The sequence below is a fragment of the Solanum pennellii genome, chromosome 9 (genome assembly GCF_001406875.1).
Source record: "Solanum pennellii chromosome 9, SPENNV200".
In the NCBI taxonomy this organism is placed as follows: Eukaryota; Viridiplantae; Streptophyta; class Magnoliopsida; order Solanales; family Solanaceae; genus Solanum; species Solanum pennellii.
Window position 1 is genome coordinate 2,922,968 of NC_028645.1, and position 17,130 is coordinate 2,940,097.

A 17,130-nucleotide genomic window follows, 5' to 3' on the forward strand; every position below is an offset into this window, starting at 1 on the left:
TTAGTGGCTTAGCATCCCTCATTCCACTCCATCTCTATAACAATATTTTTGTTGGTCCCAGAAAAGCTAAATAGTCGGTTCACTTCTTCAAAATCAGATCAGCAAGGTCAAATTTTGTTTTTAGTTAAATTATAATTGCTTGACTCTAAAATTTGTAGTTTGAATATGGTCAACACAGGTGAGGTTGTTGGCGCGTCGTCATTTTCCGTTGGACATGGTCCAAGTATTTTAAAGAAGGTTGCTTCACTCAGAATGCTGCATCAAGTGTCTGACGTTGAAAACTTTGGATGTTATCCTCTAAGAAAAAGGGTTAGTTGCACTGCTGGCTCTTTCGTCTTGGTTCTTTTTTTATTCTATAATTTTTTCCCCATAATTCCCCACTATTAAACATATCACGATACATCATATCTGTAGATTCTTTTCTATCTGTTTTTTTTAACGAATGCATCTAGACTTGGAAATTTTACTGTGGTCAATAATACCTCCTTGTGTACTCATATTGATATCATCTCTAGGGCCAACTAAGCAGTAATGACACGAATTCTTGTGGCTGCCTTTTTGTCTCAACAACTTACTTTGAGAAGAAAATGGCATTAAACTATGAAAATGACGGAGGAGAAAAGACTGGTGCTAGTGATATAGGGTTTTGGGTAGGACTTACACCTAAAGGTCCATGGGAGAGCATCCGCTCCTTCCTACCCCTGTCAGTGGTCACCAAAACACTGGGCGATGATTATGTGGCTTTGGAGGTTGTCACCAAAAATGGAAAAAAACACGTAATTTTCCGGGCTCTCGCTACAGTTAGCAATGATTCAGATATCACATTGGATATTTCATCGTGTCATGAGTCTATGATTCATACTCAAGATCTGTCTTCAGAAGGTCGAAATTATAGCATATTTGTTGAAGAGATTTTTGAGAATCAACGGAATCATCCAGTTTCTGGTGTAAAAGACCCAGGGCGTTGGAGCACTAGGGATTTCTCTTATTCCTCAAATGTGAGTATTTACTGACTTCTGCTTTTAGTTAATGTTGATTGGCTTTTGTTGACCTTTTCCTCTTCTATCATAAGGACTTTTTTGAACCCACCCTACCTCCTGGATGGAAATGGATATCATCTTGGACTGTTGACAAATCTCAGTTTGTTGACATTGATGGATGGGCCTATGGGCCTGATTTTCAAACCTTGAGGTGGCCGCCAAATTCTCCCAAGTGTAGCACAAAGTCAGCTCACAATATTGTCCGTCGAAGACGTTGGACTCGTACAAGGCAGCAAGTTAAGGAGAGTGGTGCAAATAACACAGACAATATTGTTACATGTCCTGGTTCTTCAGCTATCTTACCTTGGACATGCATCTCCAAGGGCTCTAACCACTGTTTACAAGTCCGTCCATGCCTTGGTTATTCTCAGACTCCTTATTCATGGGGTCGTCCTATTGCTGTGGGCTCTGCCTTCGCGTTGGGTAAGGACCAAACGTCTATTGAGAGCAGTACACTTTCTCGACAAAATACTGTAAGACATGGAAACAAGATACCTATTTCTGCACTGAAGCTAAACCAGCTTGAGAAAATGGATCTACTTATGTGTTGTCCTGGTGGCAGTGGTAAGCAGCTTTGGCTCTGTGTTGGTACAGATGCATCAGTTCTACATACAGAGCTAAATGCCCCGGTTTATGATTGGAAACTATCAATTAGTTCTCCCTTGAAGTTGGAGAATCGGCTCCCTTGTGGAGCTGACTTTACAATCTGGGAGAAATTGAAAGATGGAAACACTGTAGAGCGACATCGGGGTTTTATGGCATCACGTGAAATCGTGCACATATATTCTGCTGATGTGAGGAATCCTATATATCTGATGTTATTTGTTCAAGGTGGTTGGGTTATGGAAAAGGTAGATATTCTTGAAGTAAATATGTACATATTTATGCTTCTGGATATAATACTTCTATACTCAAACAGACGCACACATGCACATAGCATTTGTACATGTTAAGATAAGGCATTTGTTTGTAGACCTGCTCTGATCTACGTTTTCCTCCATGCAAACAGGACTCTGTACTGATCTTGGATCTTACAAATAATAATCATGCTTCCTCATTTTCTATGGTTCACCAACAAAGGAAAAGGTTTGTATTGTCTTGTGTTTTGCTTAGAAGCATATGCACCAAGAAATGGCTCCAACATTCTCACTGCACTCTCTTTTTGCATTCAAAATTGGTCACCAGAAAAATTGGCCATCAATATAGAACTAGGGAAAATATTTGAGAGAAACAAACAAAATAAATACGTCAAACTATCAATTGTACCTCAACTGAAATTAATTGGTGTTGACTATATTAATCTTTCGTATCATCATCTCTAAAAATAAATATGCACTATACCAATTATAATAATAGTTCATTCACTATAGGGATGCGGCAAGAACACTATTGGTAACAAAATAAGTGGTAAGATAGTTTATCATGATGAGTAGGGTGGAATAGTCAAGGTCCACAAGCTGGTATGAATAATAGCATTGTTTCAAAGAAAAGAGTTTAGCATGATGTTTTGTCAAATTATTCCCATTGATTAAATACTCCGACAGTTATTAATAAAATGCAAGTCTCATTAACGGTTATATTGAAGGCCAAACCATAAAACTCACCTTAATGCAAAACTAATTAGGCAACAAGCAAAGTAAGAGTGCCAAGAACTTTAAGTAGACAGATTTCCCTGGATGTAGAAACTAAGAGAAGCAGAAAAAGATCACATGTAGAATGTTGCTCTTCTTTTCTAGTCTTCATTAAAAATTGTTTTAAATTATTATGATTAATATTACTATTATTATCATTATCTTTTTCTTATCAAGTAAAAGATTTGATTACTATAAACAAGGTCAACTTGGCCATATGTGAGGGGGTTACCCAAAAAGGGGAAACCCTACGAAATATGATTCCTTCCAAAAGACATTCAATCCTCAATACAAACAGGAAATGGATTGGTGCACAAGTAAAATATAAGGGAACAGGGGCTACTCGTTAATTGAGCAAAATTCATCTCCACCCATTCAAAACCTCTCCTATTTCTCTCCCTCCAAATGGCCCACATCAAAGCTAGAGGAGTTACATTCCACGCCTTGTGTCTTCTTCTCCTGACTTCACTCTTCCTCTTGAACAACCACTCCTTCACAGATCTTGGAATTACTCATGAAACACCAAACTACACTCCTTCACAGATCTTGGCTTTCCTCATGAACACCAAACTATCTAAAAATATCCTGCCATAACCTCGTGTCTAGATTGCAATGTAATAAATATGATCATGTCCTCACTGGACTCCTTACAGAGAAAACACCAACTTATGCAAACAACCTTTTACACTCTAACATTATCCGTCATAAGTATCACCCCTCTAGCAATTACCAAGTGAAGAAACACACCTTCCTTAGCAACATAGGTATCCAAACCGAACTCAATTGAATGCTATCCTCCCCCTTAACCAGAATCTTTTCATAGAAGGACTTAACAAAGAACACTTTTATGCTCAACCTTCCAACACAAAACATTGAGATTGGTGACTGGCTGATTATGCTATGAAGTAAAGCTAGTAATCTCTAAAGTTCTATCACCTCTCAATCTTGGAAATGGAAATCCCTCCTGAATCTCAGATCCCTAAAAGTATTTCCCTTGTGTCCCCTAACCTATTGAACAAATAATTCTCTTTGGGAGACCCTATACTATCCTAGGATATCAACTTTTAGCATCAAGTTTCACACCATTTTCCCCCTAAAAACTAACTCTACTCCCTCCCTCACCTTGAAGGAAATGTTATCATGGAAAGCTTCCCACCCCTTAGTTACGTTCCTTATCATTATTATTATTATTATTATTATTATTATTATTATTGTTATAGCAAAAAGAAAACATTCTGTCATTGAAATCATTAGAGCCTACAAAATAGTGATTTTTCTTGTAATGAAAATTGAAAGAAAATGGACATTGAACATAACTCAACCTCAACCATATAAGGAGACAAGAGACAAGAGTTTTCTTCCTCGACCAATATAGGGTGCTCAACATCCATTTCTCCTTAGATTAAGGATTGGACATTTGGTGCGTGAACAATATAATATGGGAGCGCAACATTAGGTAAATTATTAGTAGAGATATTTTAGCTCGGATACCATCTTTTAGAAAATGGATATTGGGTCCAACTCAATCTCAAAAGTTATTTCATGAGTTTAGGTTGCACAAGACCCCATATAAGAGGCAAACACTAATCCCCCACACTTAACAAAGTAAAAGTTAGATACTTAAGCTTTTTGTTAAATTTAATAGAATCTTGATTGGATGTGGTGAAAATAAACTCTATGACTAGTAAAGTTTGAAATGTATTACCTGTGTTTATTAAATACTTGGGTTTGAATAGGAAAATGTCCATTCTTCATTCTGAATACTATCATATGTGATGCACATCCCTGCAATATAGACCAAATATAAAAATCCGCTTTGATACTCCTCGCTCTATGATATGAATAATCTGAATTAGTAGTTTCCATGAGCTTCTCTGTTCCTATTGACCTTTAAGAAAAAACAATTTGTATATGATCTTAGAATTCTGAAAAGGAGCTATATCAATTTGCTTCTCACTTTTTACCTGAATGGCAACTTTGTCCCTTTCCTTTTGCTTCCCTTATTTTCCTCTTCCAATGTAAACAGTGAGTGTTACATGGGTGAACTCTAGCTGGTTTCAGTGGTTTATCGATCTGTTTTCAGGAGTGAAAAGCTAGACCTCAGTCTTTCCAGTACGTAGAAGCTGCATTTCTTACATAGTTAAATTAAGAAACTATGTTTCTTTGCCAAGCAGAAATAGGTCTCTTTGTGCGTATTTACACACACACACCATGATTTACTCAGAAATTATCTGTTTACGTGAGACTATATGTGATGCTAATTTTATTTGGAGTGGTGCCTTGTACAGGAGGTTGCGTGTTAGTGTTGAACGTGACATGGGAGGAACTACAGCTGCTCCTAAAACCATACGATTCTTTGTTCCATATTGGATTAGCAACGACTCATTCTTATATTTGGCTTATCAAGTTGTGGAAATTGAACCGTTGGAAAGCTCAGATGTAGATTCACTTTCTCTTTCCAGAGCTGTCAAATCAGCTAAACTAGCACTGAAAAATCCCCCTACTTCGGTGAGCAGACAGATTGGTGCAAGGAAAAACATTCAAGTACTTGAAGCTATTGAAGATTCCACTCCAACTCCCACCATGCTTTCTCCCCAACACTATGTTGGATGTGGTGGTGTCATGCTGTTTTCATCGCGTAATGATGCCTATCTTTCGTCCCGGGTGGGCATCGCTGTTGCTCTACAAAATTCTGAGAACTTTAGTTCTGGGATATCTCTTCTTGAGCTGGAAAAGAAGGTAACATGGATAAAGATTGGTTTATTCACAATGGATAAAATCATGGCACTCAATAAACTTGGATTTCCTGCAGCAACGTGTTGATGTCAAGGCCTTTGGTGTGGATGGATTTTATTACAAGCTTTCGGTGGTGCTGCGCATGACTTCAGACAGAACAAAGGTATCCTCAATTGTTGTAACTCCTTGTCATATTAACTGGGTGAGTTTTCCCTCGTGAATAGAGGAGCTTATTTGAGTAGTCAAGTACCCTGCACGTAACATACAACTACATTGAGATCATTTGTTTTTATTTATATGAATTTACAGCGTGCAAACTTTTTCTACTAGTTTGCTAATCTACACCCGTTGAGACTGTGACATGTCTGGTCCCTCCAACAAACACCAGATTTGTGTATATTAATAAATTTATGTATTTATTAAAATTAAAGATATGCCTAGCCTTTTTGTTTGTTCTGGCACTAAATTAGCCACAGAAAAGTCAAAGCAAAGCTACGATGTCCATCATTAAGTACTGCTGATAAATACACTGTTACCATTCTGAACAAAAAGACTATGCTAAAGTAGGATTTTCCTTTGGCTTTGGCAACAGGTTTAAAAAGGCCAACATTAAAATAGAAAAAATTTCTCTCAGATAAGGTTTCTCAACATTAGGCATCATATTAGAAAAACCATTTCTCCAACTTACAGAGTTGCAAACGGAGGATTGAAGCATAAGAATAATACAAAATTTTACTCTTAGTACCAAGTTGTTTAGAGTTGTGACAGTAAGTGAGAATATCGATTATTGTGCATAAACTGGTTAGTCTTTGAAAGATGTGCATAGGAATCACTTCTATATCCCGACCATATCCTAACTGACAGATCTGAAACATGTAATGTCCATATATTCTGAAATAGCTGGTCCTTGAAGAGGTCAAATGAAAAGTAATGACTGAGATGTCAATTTCATACTGAATGAGTTATTGGATTCATCTGCAGGTTGTGCATTTTCAACCACATAGCTTATTCATCAATAGGGTTGGATGTAGTGTGTGCTTGTGTCAGTGTGATTCTCAGTCAGTGGAGTGGATCCATCCTACAGATCCTCCAAAACATTTTTCGTGGCAGTCTAATAAAGTGGAACTTTTAAAGGTTTGTATATAATCAACATTCTCCTTGCTGTTATTCATAATCTTCCTCGATGTAAAAGTTAGTATGTTGTTTTTCATTCTTATGATCCATTTTTGTTTTTCTCTCAGTTGCGGCTTGATGGATATGATTGGAGCCCACCATTTAGTATTGATAATGAAGGTGTTATGTGTATTTGCTTGAAAAATCAGACCTCTCATAACCCAATGCATCTCAAGGTTGAAGTTAGAAGCGGAACAAAAAGTTCCCGCTATGAAGTTATACTTCGCCCCAATTCCTTCACCAGTCCTTACAGGTTTGACTGTCATCACATACTTCAGTTGTGATGCTTCTTCCCTTTGGGTTTGACATTTAATCCTTGAGTTGTGTCATTAATTTCTTCTGATTTTAGGTGTTCGTATTGTACTTCATTCTAGTGAGATAGCACCATCATGTTTGGTGTTGTCTTCAGTATTATTGGATGAGAGAAAATCCTTACTGTTTCTAAGCTTGAGATAGAATGTCGCCAGTGATAGAGATACCAAGGCCTGTAAATCTTGTCTCTTTTTCTTTCCATCCTTGGGGAACTTCTATAAATTGTATTTTAGTATGGTTGGATGATCTCAGAGATTTTCTTATCTTTCCCTTTTTTTCTTTTTAACAGCAACCAATAAATTTTGATACTCTGTTTGGGTCCATTTAATTCTCCTGTTTAAACTGACATTTGTATTGAGTTCCTTGGTTAATCTGCAATAACCAAACCTGTTGAATTAGTCATCTAGACTAGAGTAGAGATATGAACCAAGTGCTTTGAACATTAGAACTGGAGAGTGCTGCTTTATTCATTATGATGAAGAGACATGTCATTCTTTTTTATCTTGCTTGTTCTCCACCTTGTTTCAGATCACATGTGTCCTTTGTCATTTATGAAATGGCTTCCAGGATATAGGACAGTTATAGTTGACCATTGACTTCTTCTGACATTTTATCTTTCTTTACTTTCAGTACATTAAAGATTATCAGATTGGACTATGCTGTCATGATTTTCTCTGAAAAATTACTGACTAAATGTGTTTGCAGGGTCGAAAATCGCTCATTGTTTTTTCCTATACGTTTCCGGCAAGTCGATGGTGCTAACGATTCATGGAAATTTCTTCCTCCCAATGCTTCAGCGTCATTTTCCTGGGAAGATCTTGGTCGCCGACGATTGTTGGAAGTTGTGATTGATGGATCTGATCCTGCTGCATCACTGACTTATAATATTGATGAGATATTTGATCATCACCCCATCCATGTTTCTGGAGGACCAAAGAAAGCTTTACATGTTATAATCCAAAAGGAAGAGAAAGTTAATGTAGTCAAAATCAGTGATTGGATGCCTGAAAATGCAACCTACTCAATTTTGAATAGAAGTCTTTCTTTGTTACCCTCTTCTGGAAGTAGTTCTGTGTCAGAGCAAACACTTTCCAACTCAGAGAGTGAATTCCATGTCATTGTTGAGGTCGCGGAGCTTGGATTATCAGTTATTGATCATACGCCAGAAGAGATACTATATCTGTCGGTGCAGAGTCTTGTGCTCTCATATTCAACAGGATTGGGGTTTGGAGTTAGCAGGTAATAATATATATTTGTTTCTTCTATTTATGTGAAGGAGTCTATACTATGTTATTTATCTCAAACTTACAATAATTATCCACGAAGATTCTTATTTGACAGATCTCAAATTTTATGAGTCAGGTTAAAAGTAAGAATGAGGGGTATTCAAGTGGACAATCAATTGCCTTTAACTCCAACCCCAGTTCTCTTCCGACCTCAGAGAGTTGGACAAGAGAATGATTATGTTTTGAAGTTTTCACTGACGCAGCAATCTAATGGATCGTTAGATCTATGTGCATATCCATACATAGGTTTCCAAGTTAGTAGACGAACCCTTTGCTCTTTTCTGAAAGTATGTTCCCAGCATTTACTTTTTCTATGCTTAGCATTGCTAATATCATGGGGCACATTTCTTTCAGGGACCTGAAAATTCTGCCTTTCTAATTAAAATACATGAACCAATAATTTGGCGACTTCATGGGATGATTCAACAAACCAATCTTACTCGATTGTACGATACAGAAACTACTTCAGTGTCTGTTGATCCCATAATACAAATCGGGTAAAGGTTCAGTTCACTATGTTACTATTTAGTTTCTGAGATGTCCTGAGCTTTTATAATAGAAAACCTTTTCTTTTTGACAGTGTTCTCAACATATCCGAAGTACGCTTGAAGGTTTCTATGATCATGTCCCCAACACAACGTCCAGTAGGTGTTCTCGGGTTTTGGGCTAGTCTGATGACTGCACTTGGAAACACTGAAAATATGACTGTAAGCATTTTCTGGTGCTTCAACTTACAGATTTGAATTTTTTGATTACTGGGGTTATAATGTATGGTTCAGTTTGGAGTCCTGGATTCTATAATCAGGAATCCTAATGTTCTTATTGAGCTAGCTTAAAAACTACTTGTAAAATTAGATAACCTTTAAAAAAAAATAAACTACTAAAAGAGATAGACATCTCGCAAGTCCTAGGACCGTCGATAATTCTTTATTAGAAAAATCTGCACCCTTTTATATGTGCATTGTGTCATTAAGAAAAAAATTTGCTCATTCATTTACTTTTCGCAAATGAATCACTTATTAACAATTTATTCTTGCTCACCAACCACTTCAATGTTCAGCTTGCATGGTTATCAATTCTTTTTTCCAATTCTAGGACCATTATGTAAGGTTGTCAACTTATTGGTCAAGTCATTTTTTGGCAACCCCTTTGTAATTATAGCTGTTTAATTTGATTTTTTTTGTGTGATTTTCTTATATCATATCAGGTGCGGATAAACCAAAGATTTGTGGAAAATATATGCACGAGGCATAGTGTTATGATTGGTAGTGCTATTGCGAACGTCAAGAAGGATCTTCTTAGCCAGCCTCTCCAACTACTTTCTGGCCTTGATATATTAGGCAATGCCAGTAGCGCACTTGGACACATGAGTAAAGGTGTTGCTGCATTGTCGATGGATAAGAAATTTATTCAAAGTCGACAGAAACAGGTTAATCAATGTCTAACTTTTCTCTCAATTCTTTTCTATTTTCTTGTCTGTCTTTTCTTTGTGAATTTTGCAAAAGATGCATGGAACTTTAAATACTCGAATGGCAATATAGTACCAAAAGACATTCTAGCTCTTGGAAATATTGTTCGAAAATAGGAAGGTGTAGGAATAAGTGAGTGCTGCAATTGAACTATGATCAATGAGATGGTTCGTGACAACTTAACATGTTATTTAGCAGGCTCTTTTTATAAAATTTTCCTCTCTCCAGTTACTGTAGAGGAATTAATGGGATTGGATCTTTGATTTACAATCCAAGTAAAATTGCTGAAATTTTGAAAATCTAGATCTTTGATTTTAACCAAAGACATGTAGGGTCCATTAAAACGCTCCCAAGGTAAAATGCACTCTGCCTTGTAACTATGGCTATGGGAGACCACACAATCTGTGTAGCTAAATTTTATATATACAACAAATATGTTACCTTTCTCAATAGAAAAATCTTCGTTTGTACCTTTTTTGTAATGTAAATAATTTCCTCTTTATGACATGATTTGGCATGTGAAAAGGAGATGCGCAGATGCTCCAGTGAGGAGGTGTGAGATGTTGGGTAAGTGGGTAGGAGGAGAGGTAAAAGTAGGCTGAAAAAGTATTGGGGTGAGGTAATTAGACAAGACATGGTGCTCTACTTACTGAGGATATAACCTTAGATAGGAGAGTGTGGGGTCACGGATTAGGGTAGAAGGTTAGTAGGTAATGGAGTGTTGTCTTGCTCTCAAGTGAGTTTAGGCTAGGTGGTGTTTGTCGTAGTATTAGACTTATTCTTGTAGTGTCTTGCTATTGATTTCTATCACCATCTGTTGTTTATGGTATTTTGGTTATTGCAGTATTTTGTTGTTGTTACTATTTTCGTATTAGTTGCTATGTTTTCTTCATTGTTATTTTCCTTTCCATACTTACTTTGATTTGTTGTACTCAAGCCAAGGGTCCTCTGAAATTGCCTCTCTACCTCCACGAGGTAGTGGTAAGGTTTGTGTACACTCTACACTCCCAGACCCCACTTATTGGATTTTACTGGGTATGTTGTTCTTGTTGACATTATAACATTTCCAGATAATGTCAGTTTCATCCTTAATGTTATGTTATTACACTATATTTACATATATGTTGCGGAAATTTAAATTCTATTTGGTATTCATTCTCACTGGTCCATTCTTTTGTTTTAGGAAAGCAAAGGTGTGGAGGACTTTGGTGATGTTATTAGAGAAGGTGGAGGAGCATTTGCAAAGGGTCTCTTCCGAGGTGTCACCGGAATTTTAACAAAACCTTTGGAAGGTGCTAAAGCTTCAGGAGTTGAGGGTTTCGTACAGGGTGTGGGAAAAGGGTTAATTGGTGCTGCTGCTCAGCCTGTTAGTGGTGTTTTGGATCTTTTGTCAAAAACAACTGAAGGTGCCAATGCTATGAGAATGAAAATAGCATCTGCTATTGCTTCTGAAGATCAACTCCTTCGAAGGAGGCTGCCTCGAGTGATAAGTGGTGATAATCTTGTTCGACCCTATGATGAGTATAAATCACAAGGACAGGTAGAGAACTTGGTTGTTACTTTGCTGTTGTGTCTCTTGTCTTTCCTACTTTGTGACGTTCCAATATGCTTGAACATGAGATTTGATAAGGAAATATAGCAATACGTATACATTAATTTGGACCAGCTATTATGGAACCTTGTTTCCAATCTTTCCCACTATTTGACATACCAATAAACTTGATCATAAAATCGAATGGGAAGTACCAAACATTTGAGTCATTGAAATAGGAATAGTACCAGTGATGTAAATCTTAACTAAGTTAGTGGGAATTATAAGCTCCCTGTACTTTGGAAATAATGGTAGATGATAGGTCCTTCCTATGGTTTAAACATTGTAGAGAGAGAAAGTATGGCATTTTAGATGTGCAAAATAAGATTCATGAGAGAGCATTGAGCATTAATCTTATTGTTAGTCAAGATAGTGTCTTTCTAACTAGCTAAATATAGAGCAATCTGAAGCTTCATGTTGTACTAATTTTGCTACAGAAGAAGGTAAGCAATCATCTAAGACATGTTGCTGAGATTTCCTAAAGCCATAGTATAAGAGTCAAATAACAGTCCTAAAGTCATCATCATTTCTCAATAGGGAAAGTAATAAAAGAATTGCTAGATGTTCGGTGGGAACCACACTAGTAACCTTGAAGTTATCAAAATGTTTTCCAAGTTATATACATATTTCATTTCATCTCTTCAAGTCTTATTTCTAGTGCAGACCAGAAATGCAGTAGCAGTATAGTTATCAAAATATTTTCAAGTTATGCGGACACATTTTGTTTCCATCTCTTTAAGCCTTATCTCTAGAGTCTAGTCAAACCAGAGAAGCATAATTGTGTCAAAAGTAGGGTGCAAGCATAAATATTTTTCTATGGGCGGTTGCATCTGATCAACTGATTTATAATCTAAGCTGTTAGTTTCTGGTAATTCTTCAGGTACACTGATGAAGTGTTAATATATACATGTAAATTCCAGTAATCTACTTGAAGAATCACAGAGCTGATTTTCAAGTGAACTTTATATTGCCTCTATTCCATTTATGTGATACCATTTGATTGAACAGTTTAACATATTAGAAGTTGAAAAGTTAGCTTGATTTAGAAAACATAACATGGAAATTTAAACTTAGGGCGAGTTCAATTTGATGAAATTTTTTAAAGTTGTATAAACTATTAGATCTAGGTGACAGTGATATATTAATTATTAAGGAAAGGGGCTAGTCTCCCTTTTTTTTTCCTTAGTTGTATTATTTAGTATTTGTCTCATATCTTATTTTTCAATTCTTATTTCTACTATCGCGTCATTTCCGTTGTCTATCTTGCTATTTTGTTGTCGTTATTTTCCTTCCTATCCTGCATTGATTACTCATCTTTTGAGCTGACGGTTAAACAGCGTCTCTACCCCCTCCTCAAAGGTCTGCCTGCATATATCCTACTTCCCTTAGAACCCAATTGTGGGACTGCACTGGGTATGTTGTTGTTGTGAATAGTGACCATTCCCGTGCAACAGTCTTCTAGTTTATGGTTTCCTGAAAGATCTCAAATTTCATTCGTAAAATCTCCGTGTCTATAGCCTCTAGCCAGTGATTCTTCTGCACAATTGTGAGAAATATGGGACAATAATATTATTGAATTGTGTATCTACATTATTACGTTTAGGCTTCATTTATAGACACTATTCTTATTCTAAGTATATATTATTCTTGTTCCTATTCCTATTCTAACAGATTTGTGGGTTATTGTTTTCTTAAATACCATGAGTATCTATAGACCCAATTATCGTGAGTTTTGTTAATTATGTAATTCCTACTTACCCCTCATAAAATGAACTCCGGAATAAATTTGCAAAGAAGTGAATAGTTGAACGGGTAATTCATAAAAAATAAGAGATTAAGATGCAAATTTGAAAGTCAACTTATCAAAAAAAAATATAGATGTACATAACTGAGGGTTCAAACACTCCCATTTCTTCTGTTCATATTGTTGTTTATTTTTGTAGAAAATACATGTTTTGTGGCCTAAAATGTTACCGAAATGTCAGTTCTGCTTTTTGCTTCAAGCCCTAGCGGAATTTAGTGCTTTTATCCCTTCACCTTTAACAGCACCATGTTCTTATATTTATGCCATATAGGTTTGCTATCTTTATTCCAACCTCCTCTGTGTTATCAAGTATCTAGACACGCATATGTTATAGTTATAGGGTGCTGCCCGTAGCCAATCCCCTATATGCCAGATTTGCTCTTATAAGAAAATGTCAAATTGATTGTTGGGTCTGAACCATCTTCCAATTAAAAGGAAAAATAAATGGGTATAGTGATGACATAAGATTTGGTGAGTAGATTGCACAAATTGTGGGTGTACCCGCAAAGAAAGAATAGATTTGAGAATTGCTCGCTTATTTCCCTCAAGCATTTTGGGGTTTATATAATAATGAGAAAGAATAGATTTGAAAATGAATTGTTTTTTTATTCCCTCAAGCATTTTGGGGTTTATATAATAATGTTTACAAGTAATCCTAATTTCTATTTACAAGGAATAGGCTCTTGCCATATAAATAATCTCCTAATTCTCAACAGTACCAACAAAAAGTGTGTTAATGCAAAAGGTGAAACTGAGACAACGTTGCTACTCGATTGTAATATAAAAATGCGGATAGAACTGTTGCTACAAGATCTGAACTTTCTTCTATGTGGCTACACGAATGAAGTCTTTCAAGCGCTTCTTGTACATAGTTTCATTGTTCCTCATGTTTGCTTGATACTTTTATGGCCGTATTTGTGGCTTGAGATTTACAGTCAAGTATAAACTGATAGTTGTTCTCTTCTTTTTGTGAAGGCAATCTTGCAACTTGCAGAATCCGGATCATTTTTTGGCCAAGTTGACCTTTTCAGAGTACGTGCAAAATTTGCCTTGACTGATGCCTATGAAAATCACTTCTTGCTGCCTAAAGGAAGAATAATTCTTGTTACTCACCGGAGGGTCATTCTGTTGCAAGTAAGTGAATAGACAGTTCACTTGAATAATTGAAAAAGGGGATTAGAACTCTTTTGCCATCCCAGTTCTGCACTATTTCGTGCACTTGTCCCCTCACTGAAAATATTTTCTACTATTTGTTGCCAGCAACCTTCCAATCTTATTGCACAAAAGAAGTTCAATCCGGCTAGAGATCCATGTGCAGTTTTATGGGATGTCCTCTTGGAAGACCTGGTGACAATGGAATTGACTCATGGAAAGAAAGATCTTCCAAATGGTCCCCCTTCACGGCTTATAATGTATCTGCAAAGTCGAACTCTTGAGGCAAAGGACCAAGTTCGTGTCATAAAGTGTCATCGTGATTCGAATCAAGCGTTTGAAGTTTATTCTTCTATCGAGCAAGCACGGAGTGTTTATGGACCAAGTCAGTCAAAGGTATATGCTTATGATTTGTGTAAGAAAGTATGAGCACTTTGTGATCGAGGACTAAGGTAACTCCGGAGTAGCAAAAGCTACTGAATGCATGGAAGATGCACAACAATTATGTGATTATTGCTGCTACTATTTGTCTATTCATGTATATATGTTTGTATAATTGTTTTCCCCTGATGTTCAGGCATTGGTTAAAACAAAAGTGACTAGACCATATTCTCCTTTTGCCGATGTGGTCAGCAGTGAAGGAATTTGCTCCTGGTCTCCTCAGCAGATGCCTACTTCGACTTTTGGAAGCAGTGAGCAGTGAAGGACTAAACAATGATGGAAGCAAAATGAAGGATGTTATGACCAACTAATATCATTCCAAGAAAGCTATCGTTTTCCATTGCTAAAATGGCAGAACCCTCACAAGGTACAAGTGGCAAGAATCAGGACTAGTCACTTTTCGTCTTCAAAATATAGAAATGCATGTATATATGATATATCTGTGTCTCAGCCTATCAGTAGGTGTGCTAGAAATATTAGGACCATATAATACCCCGGAAACTTGTACAGCTCTTCTCGTCCCTTTTAAACCTATACCTATACTATAAGTAGATGGTGGCCTGAAATCCCATAATTCTGGGGAAAACCCTGTACAACTAAGCTTCACCATGCTCCATTGCTTAGAATGTGTGTATAGCTTTTGATTTAACTTGTATGCCTCCATTAATCTGAATATTTCCTTAGATATATATATGTAGTCGAAATTGAAATTCTCAAAAAGGGGAAGTTTTTGTAGCAATTCCCTTGATGTTGTTGACCAATTTCTCAGCAGTTGTAAGTGAATTTCATTTCAAGTGGATCGTTTTTGTTTGTTATGTACAAGATGTCCCTTTTATAATTGTACTAGAGAAATGCACTGCCATCTAATAATACACGGAATCCTATGTGGGGATTACCTACTTCTAAAAGTAATTATGTTGAAATAGTTTTATCCAGAATCCATGCAAGTATAGACATAGTACTGCAGCAAACACAACATAAATTCATGCGGAATTGTTTTTTATATGTAAAACTGACCAATTAGTGTTAATTAAGTAAATTGGTGATTGAGGATCATTTGTGAGGTTTTGTTTCAAATTTGAGATCATTTAGAGTGGCTTCATATATATTTTGCACATTCAAAGAATACCTCGTTATGGATTATGGGTAATAGGATTTTAAGGCTTATCCCTATATTTAAAAAAAATATAATTAGATCCACACATCTGTTAAAACTTCAATTAATTAATTATCTTTATATTTAAATGGACTTGTTTCTACCCTATTTATTTAAACTAGAACTAGAATTGCGGCAATAAGTACAAATAACTTATCAACTCCCCTATTTGAACACATTATAAATTAAAAAAGAAAAAGTATTTTTGGAATCATGGACAAGTAAAAGTAGCTAAAAAAAAGTAATTATAATAGAACTATCATCGGAAATTGTTTATTTATGGAAATTCCAATTAAGAAAGGCTTAGGAAAACAAATTTCCTTGTCTAAACCTCTTTTCTTGGTAAAATTTGCACTCGTTATTACATTATTTAATTAAAAGTTATTCTATTAAACCCACGTTTGCAGTATTCTTCTCACAAAACTGTTTTTTTTTTTCCTTTTCTCTTACAAATTTGCAACGGGGAATTAATTAGCAGAAGAAAAAACAAGATGAAGTTGGAAGAATCTGCTGAACCTCCTTATTCTGTCCAACACCCTTGGCTTCTTATTTGTCATGGTGATCTCATGCAAAAGCAAACTTTTTTTAGTATATCAGACCATCGATATTATATGAGAAATATATCTGAACTTAAAGAAAGAATATTATGTGCTTATGCGGATGAGTGGTTCGTGTTAGAAAGTATTTATTCTAATGATTGTTACCTTTGGAATTTTGTTTCAAACGAAAAAATTCAACTCCCGACACTTCCTGCTAAGTGCGACATAGTAAAGTGCCTATTGTCTGCACCACCTCATGATCCAGAATGTCAAGTTATCTTCCTAATTGAAGAGACTGAGACTACTCCGTATAATGATGAAACTAATAATGATGACACTAATGAGGATGACAACTCTGATGGAGATGGAGATGAAAACGGTGATGAAACTAATGAGGATGACAACTCCAATGGGGATGGGGCTGAAAACGAGGATGAGGATGAGGATGAGGATGAGGACGACGAGGATGAGGATGAGAACTCCAATGGGGATGGGGCTGAAAACGAGGATGAGGATGAGGATGACGATGACGAGAATGAGAATAAGAATCTGCTTATTTTTTACTTCTGCAAACCAGGTTATGATGAAGAATTCAATAAACAGGATGTACAATCAATTATCGGAGATTCACGTCTTGGAAGATGGACAATTTTCAAGAAAAAAATTTATGCATTGATTGGGATGCAAAATATTCTAACGTGTTTGGATGTAGATAATGATTCAGGAAGAATAACAGCTACACCAATGACTAACGGATCTCCAAATCTGTCGAAAAAATACTTAGACCATACTTTATATAA

The 17,130-nt window shown here is 36.2% G+C and overlaps 1 protein-coding gene across 2 annotated transcripts in view; it reads left to right on the forward strand.

Moving 5' to 3' along the window:
* Window positions 1-15,454, forward strand: part of LOC107031055 — a 72,720-nt gene extending 57,266 nt beyond the window's left edge. For both annotated transcript variants that reach the window (XM_015232254.2, XM_027919686.1), the window contains 17 exons: window positions 179-309; window positions 516-998; window positions 1,073-1,891; window positions 2,050-2,126; window positions 4,960-5,410; window positions 5,484-5,570; window positions 6,389-6,541; window positions 6,649-6,833; window positions 7,598-8,131; window positions 8,255-8,432; window positions 8,533-8,675; window positions 8,759-8,885; window positions 9,386-9,607; window positions 10,831-11,187; window positions 14,018-14,176; window positions 14,303-14,590; window positions 14,772-15,454. In XM_015232254.2, coding sequence (XP_015087740.1) covers window positions 179-309; window positions 516-998; window positions 1,073-1,891; window positions 2,050-2,126; window positions 4,960-5,410; window positions 5,484-5,570; window positions 6,389-6,541; window positions 6,649-6,833; window positions 7,598-8,131; window positions 8,255-8,432; window positions 8,533-8,675; window positions 8,759-8,885; window positions 9,386-9,607; window positions 10,831-11,187; window positions 14,018-14,176; window positions 14,303-14,590; window positions 14,772-14,897 — 4,520 coding nt within the window. In that variant the 3' untranslated portion in view covers window positions 14,898-15,454. The remainder of the gene's footprint in view (window positions 1-178; window positions 310-515; window positions 999-1,072; window positions 1,892-2,049; window positions 2,127-4,959; window positions 5,411-5,483; window positions 5,571-6,388; window positions 6,542-6,648; window positions 6,834-7,597; window positions 8,132-8,254; window positions 8,433-8,532; window positions 8,676-8,758; window positions 8,886-9,385; window positions 9,608-10,830; window positions 11,188-14,017; window positions 14,177-14,302; window positions 14,591-14,771) is intronic.
* Window positions 15,455-17,130: the final 1,676 nt, after the last annotated feature.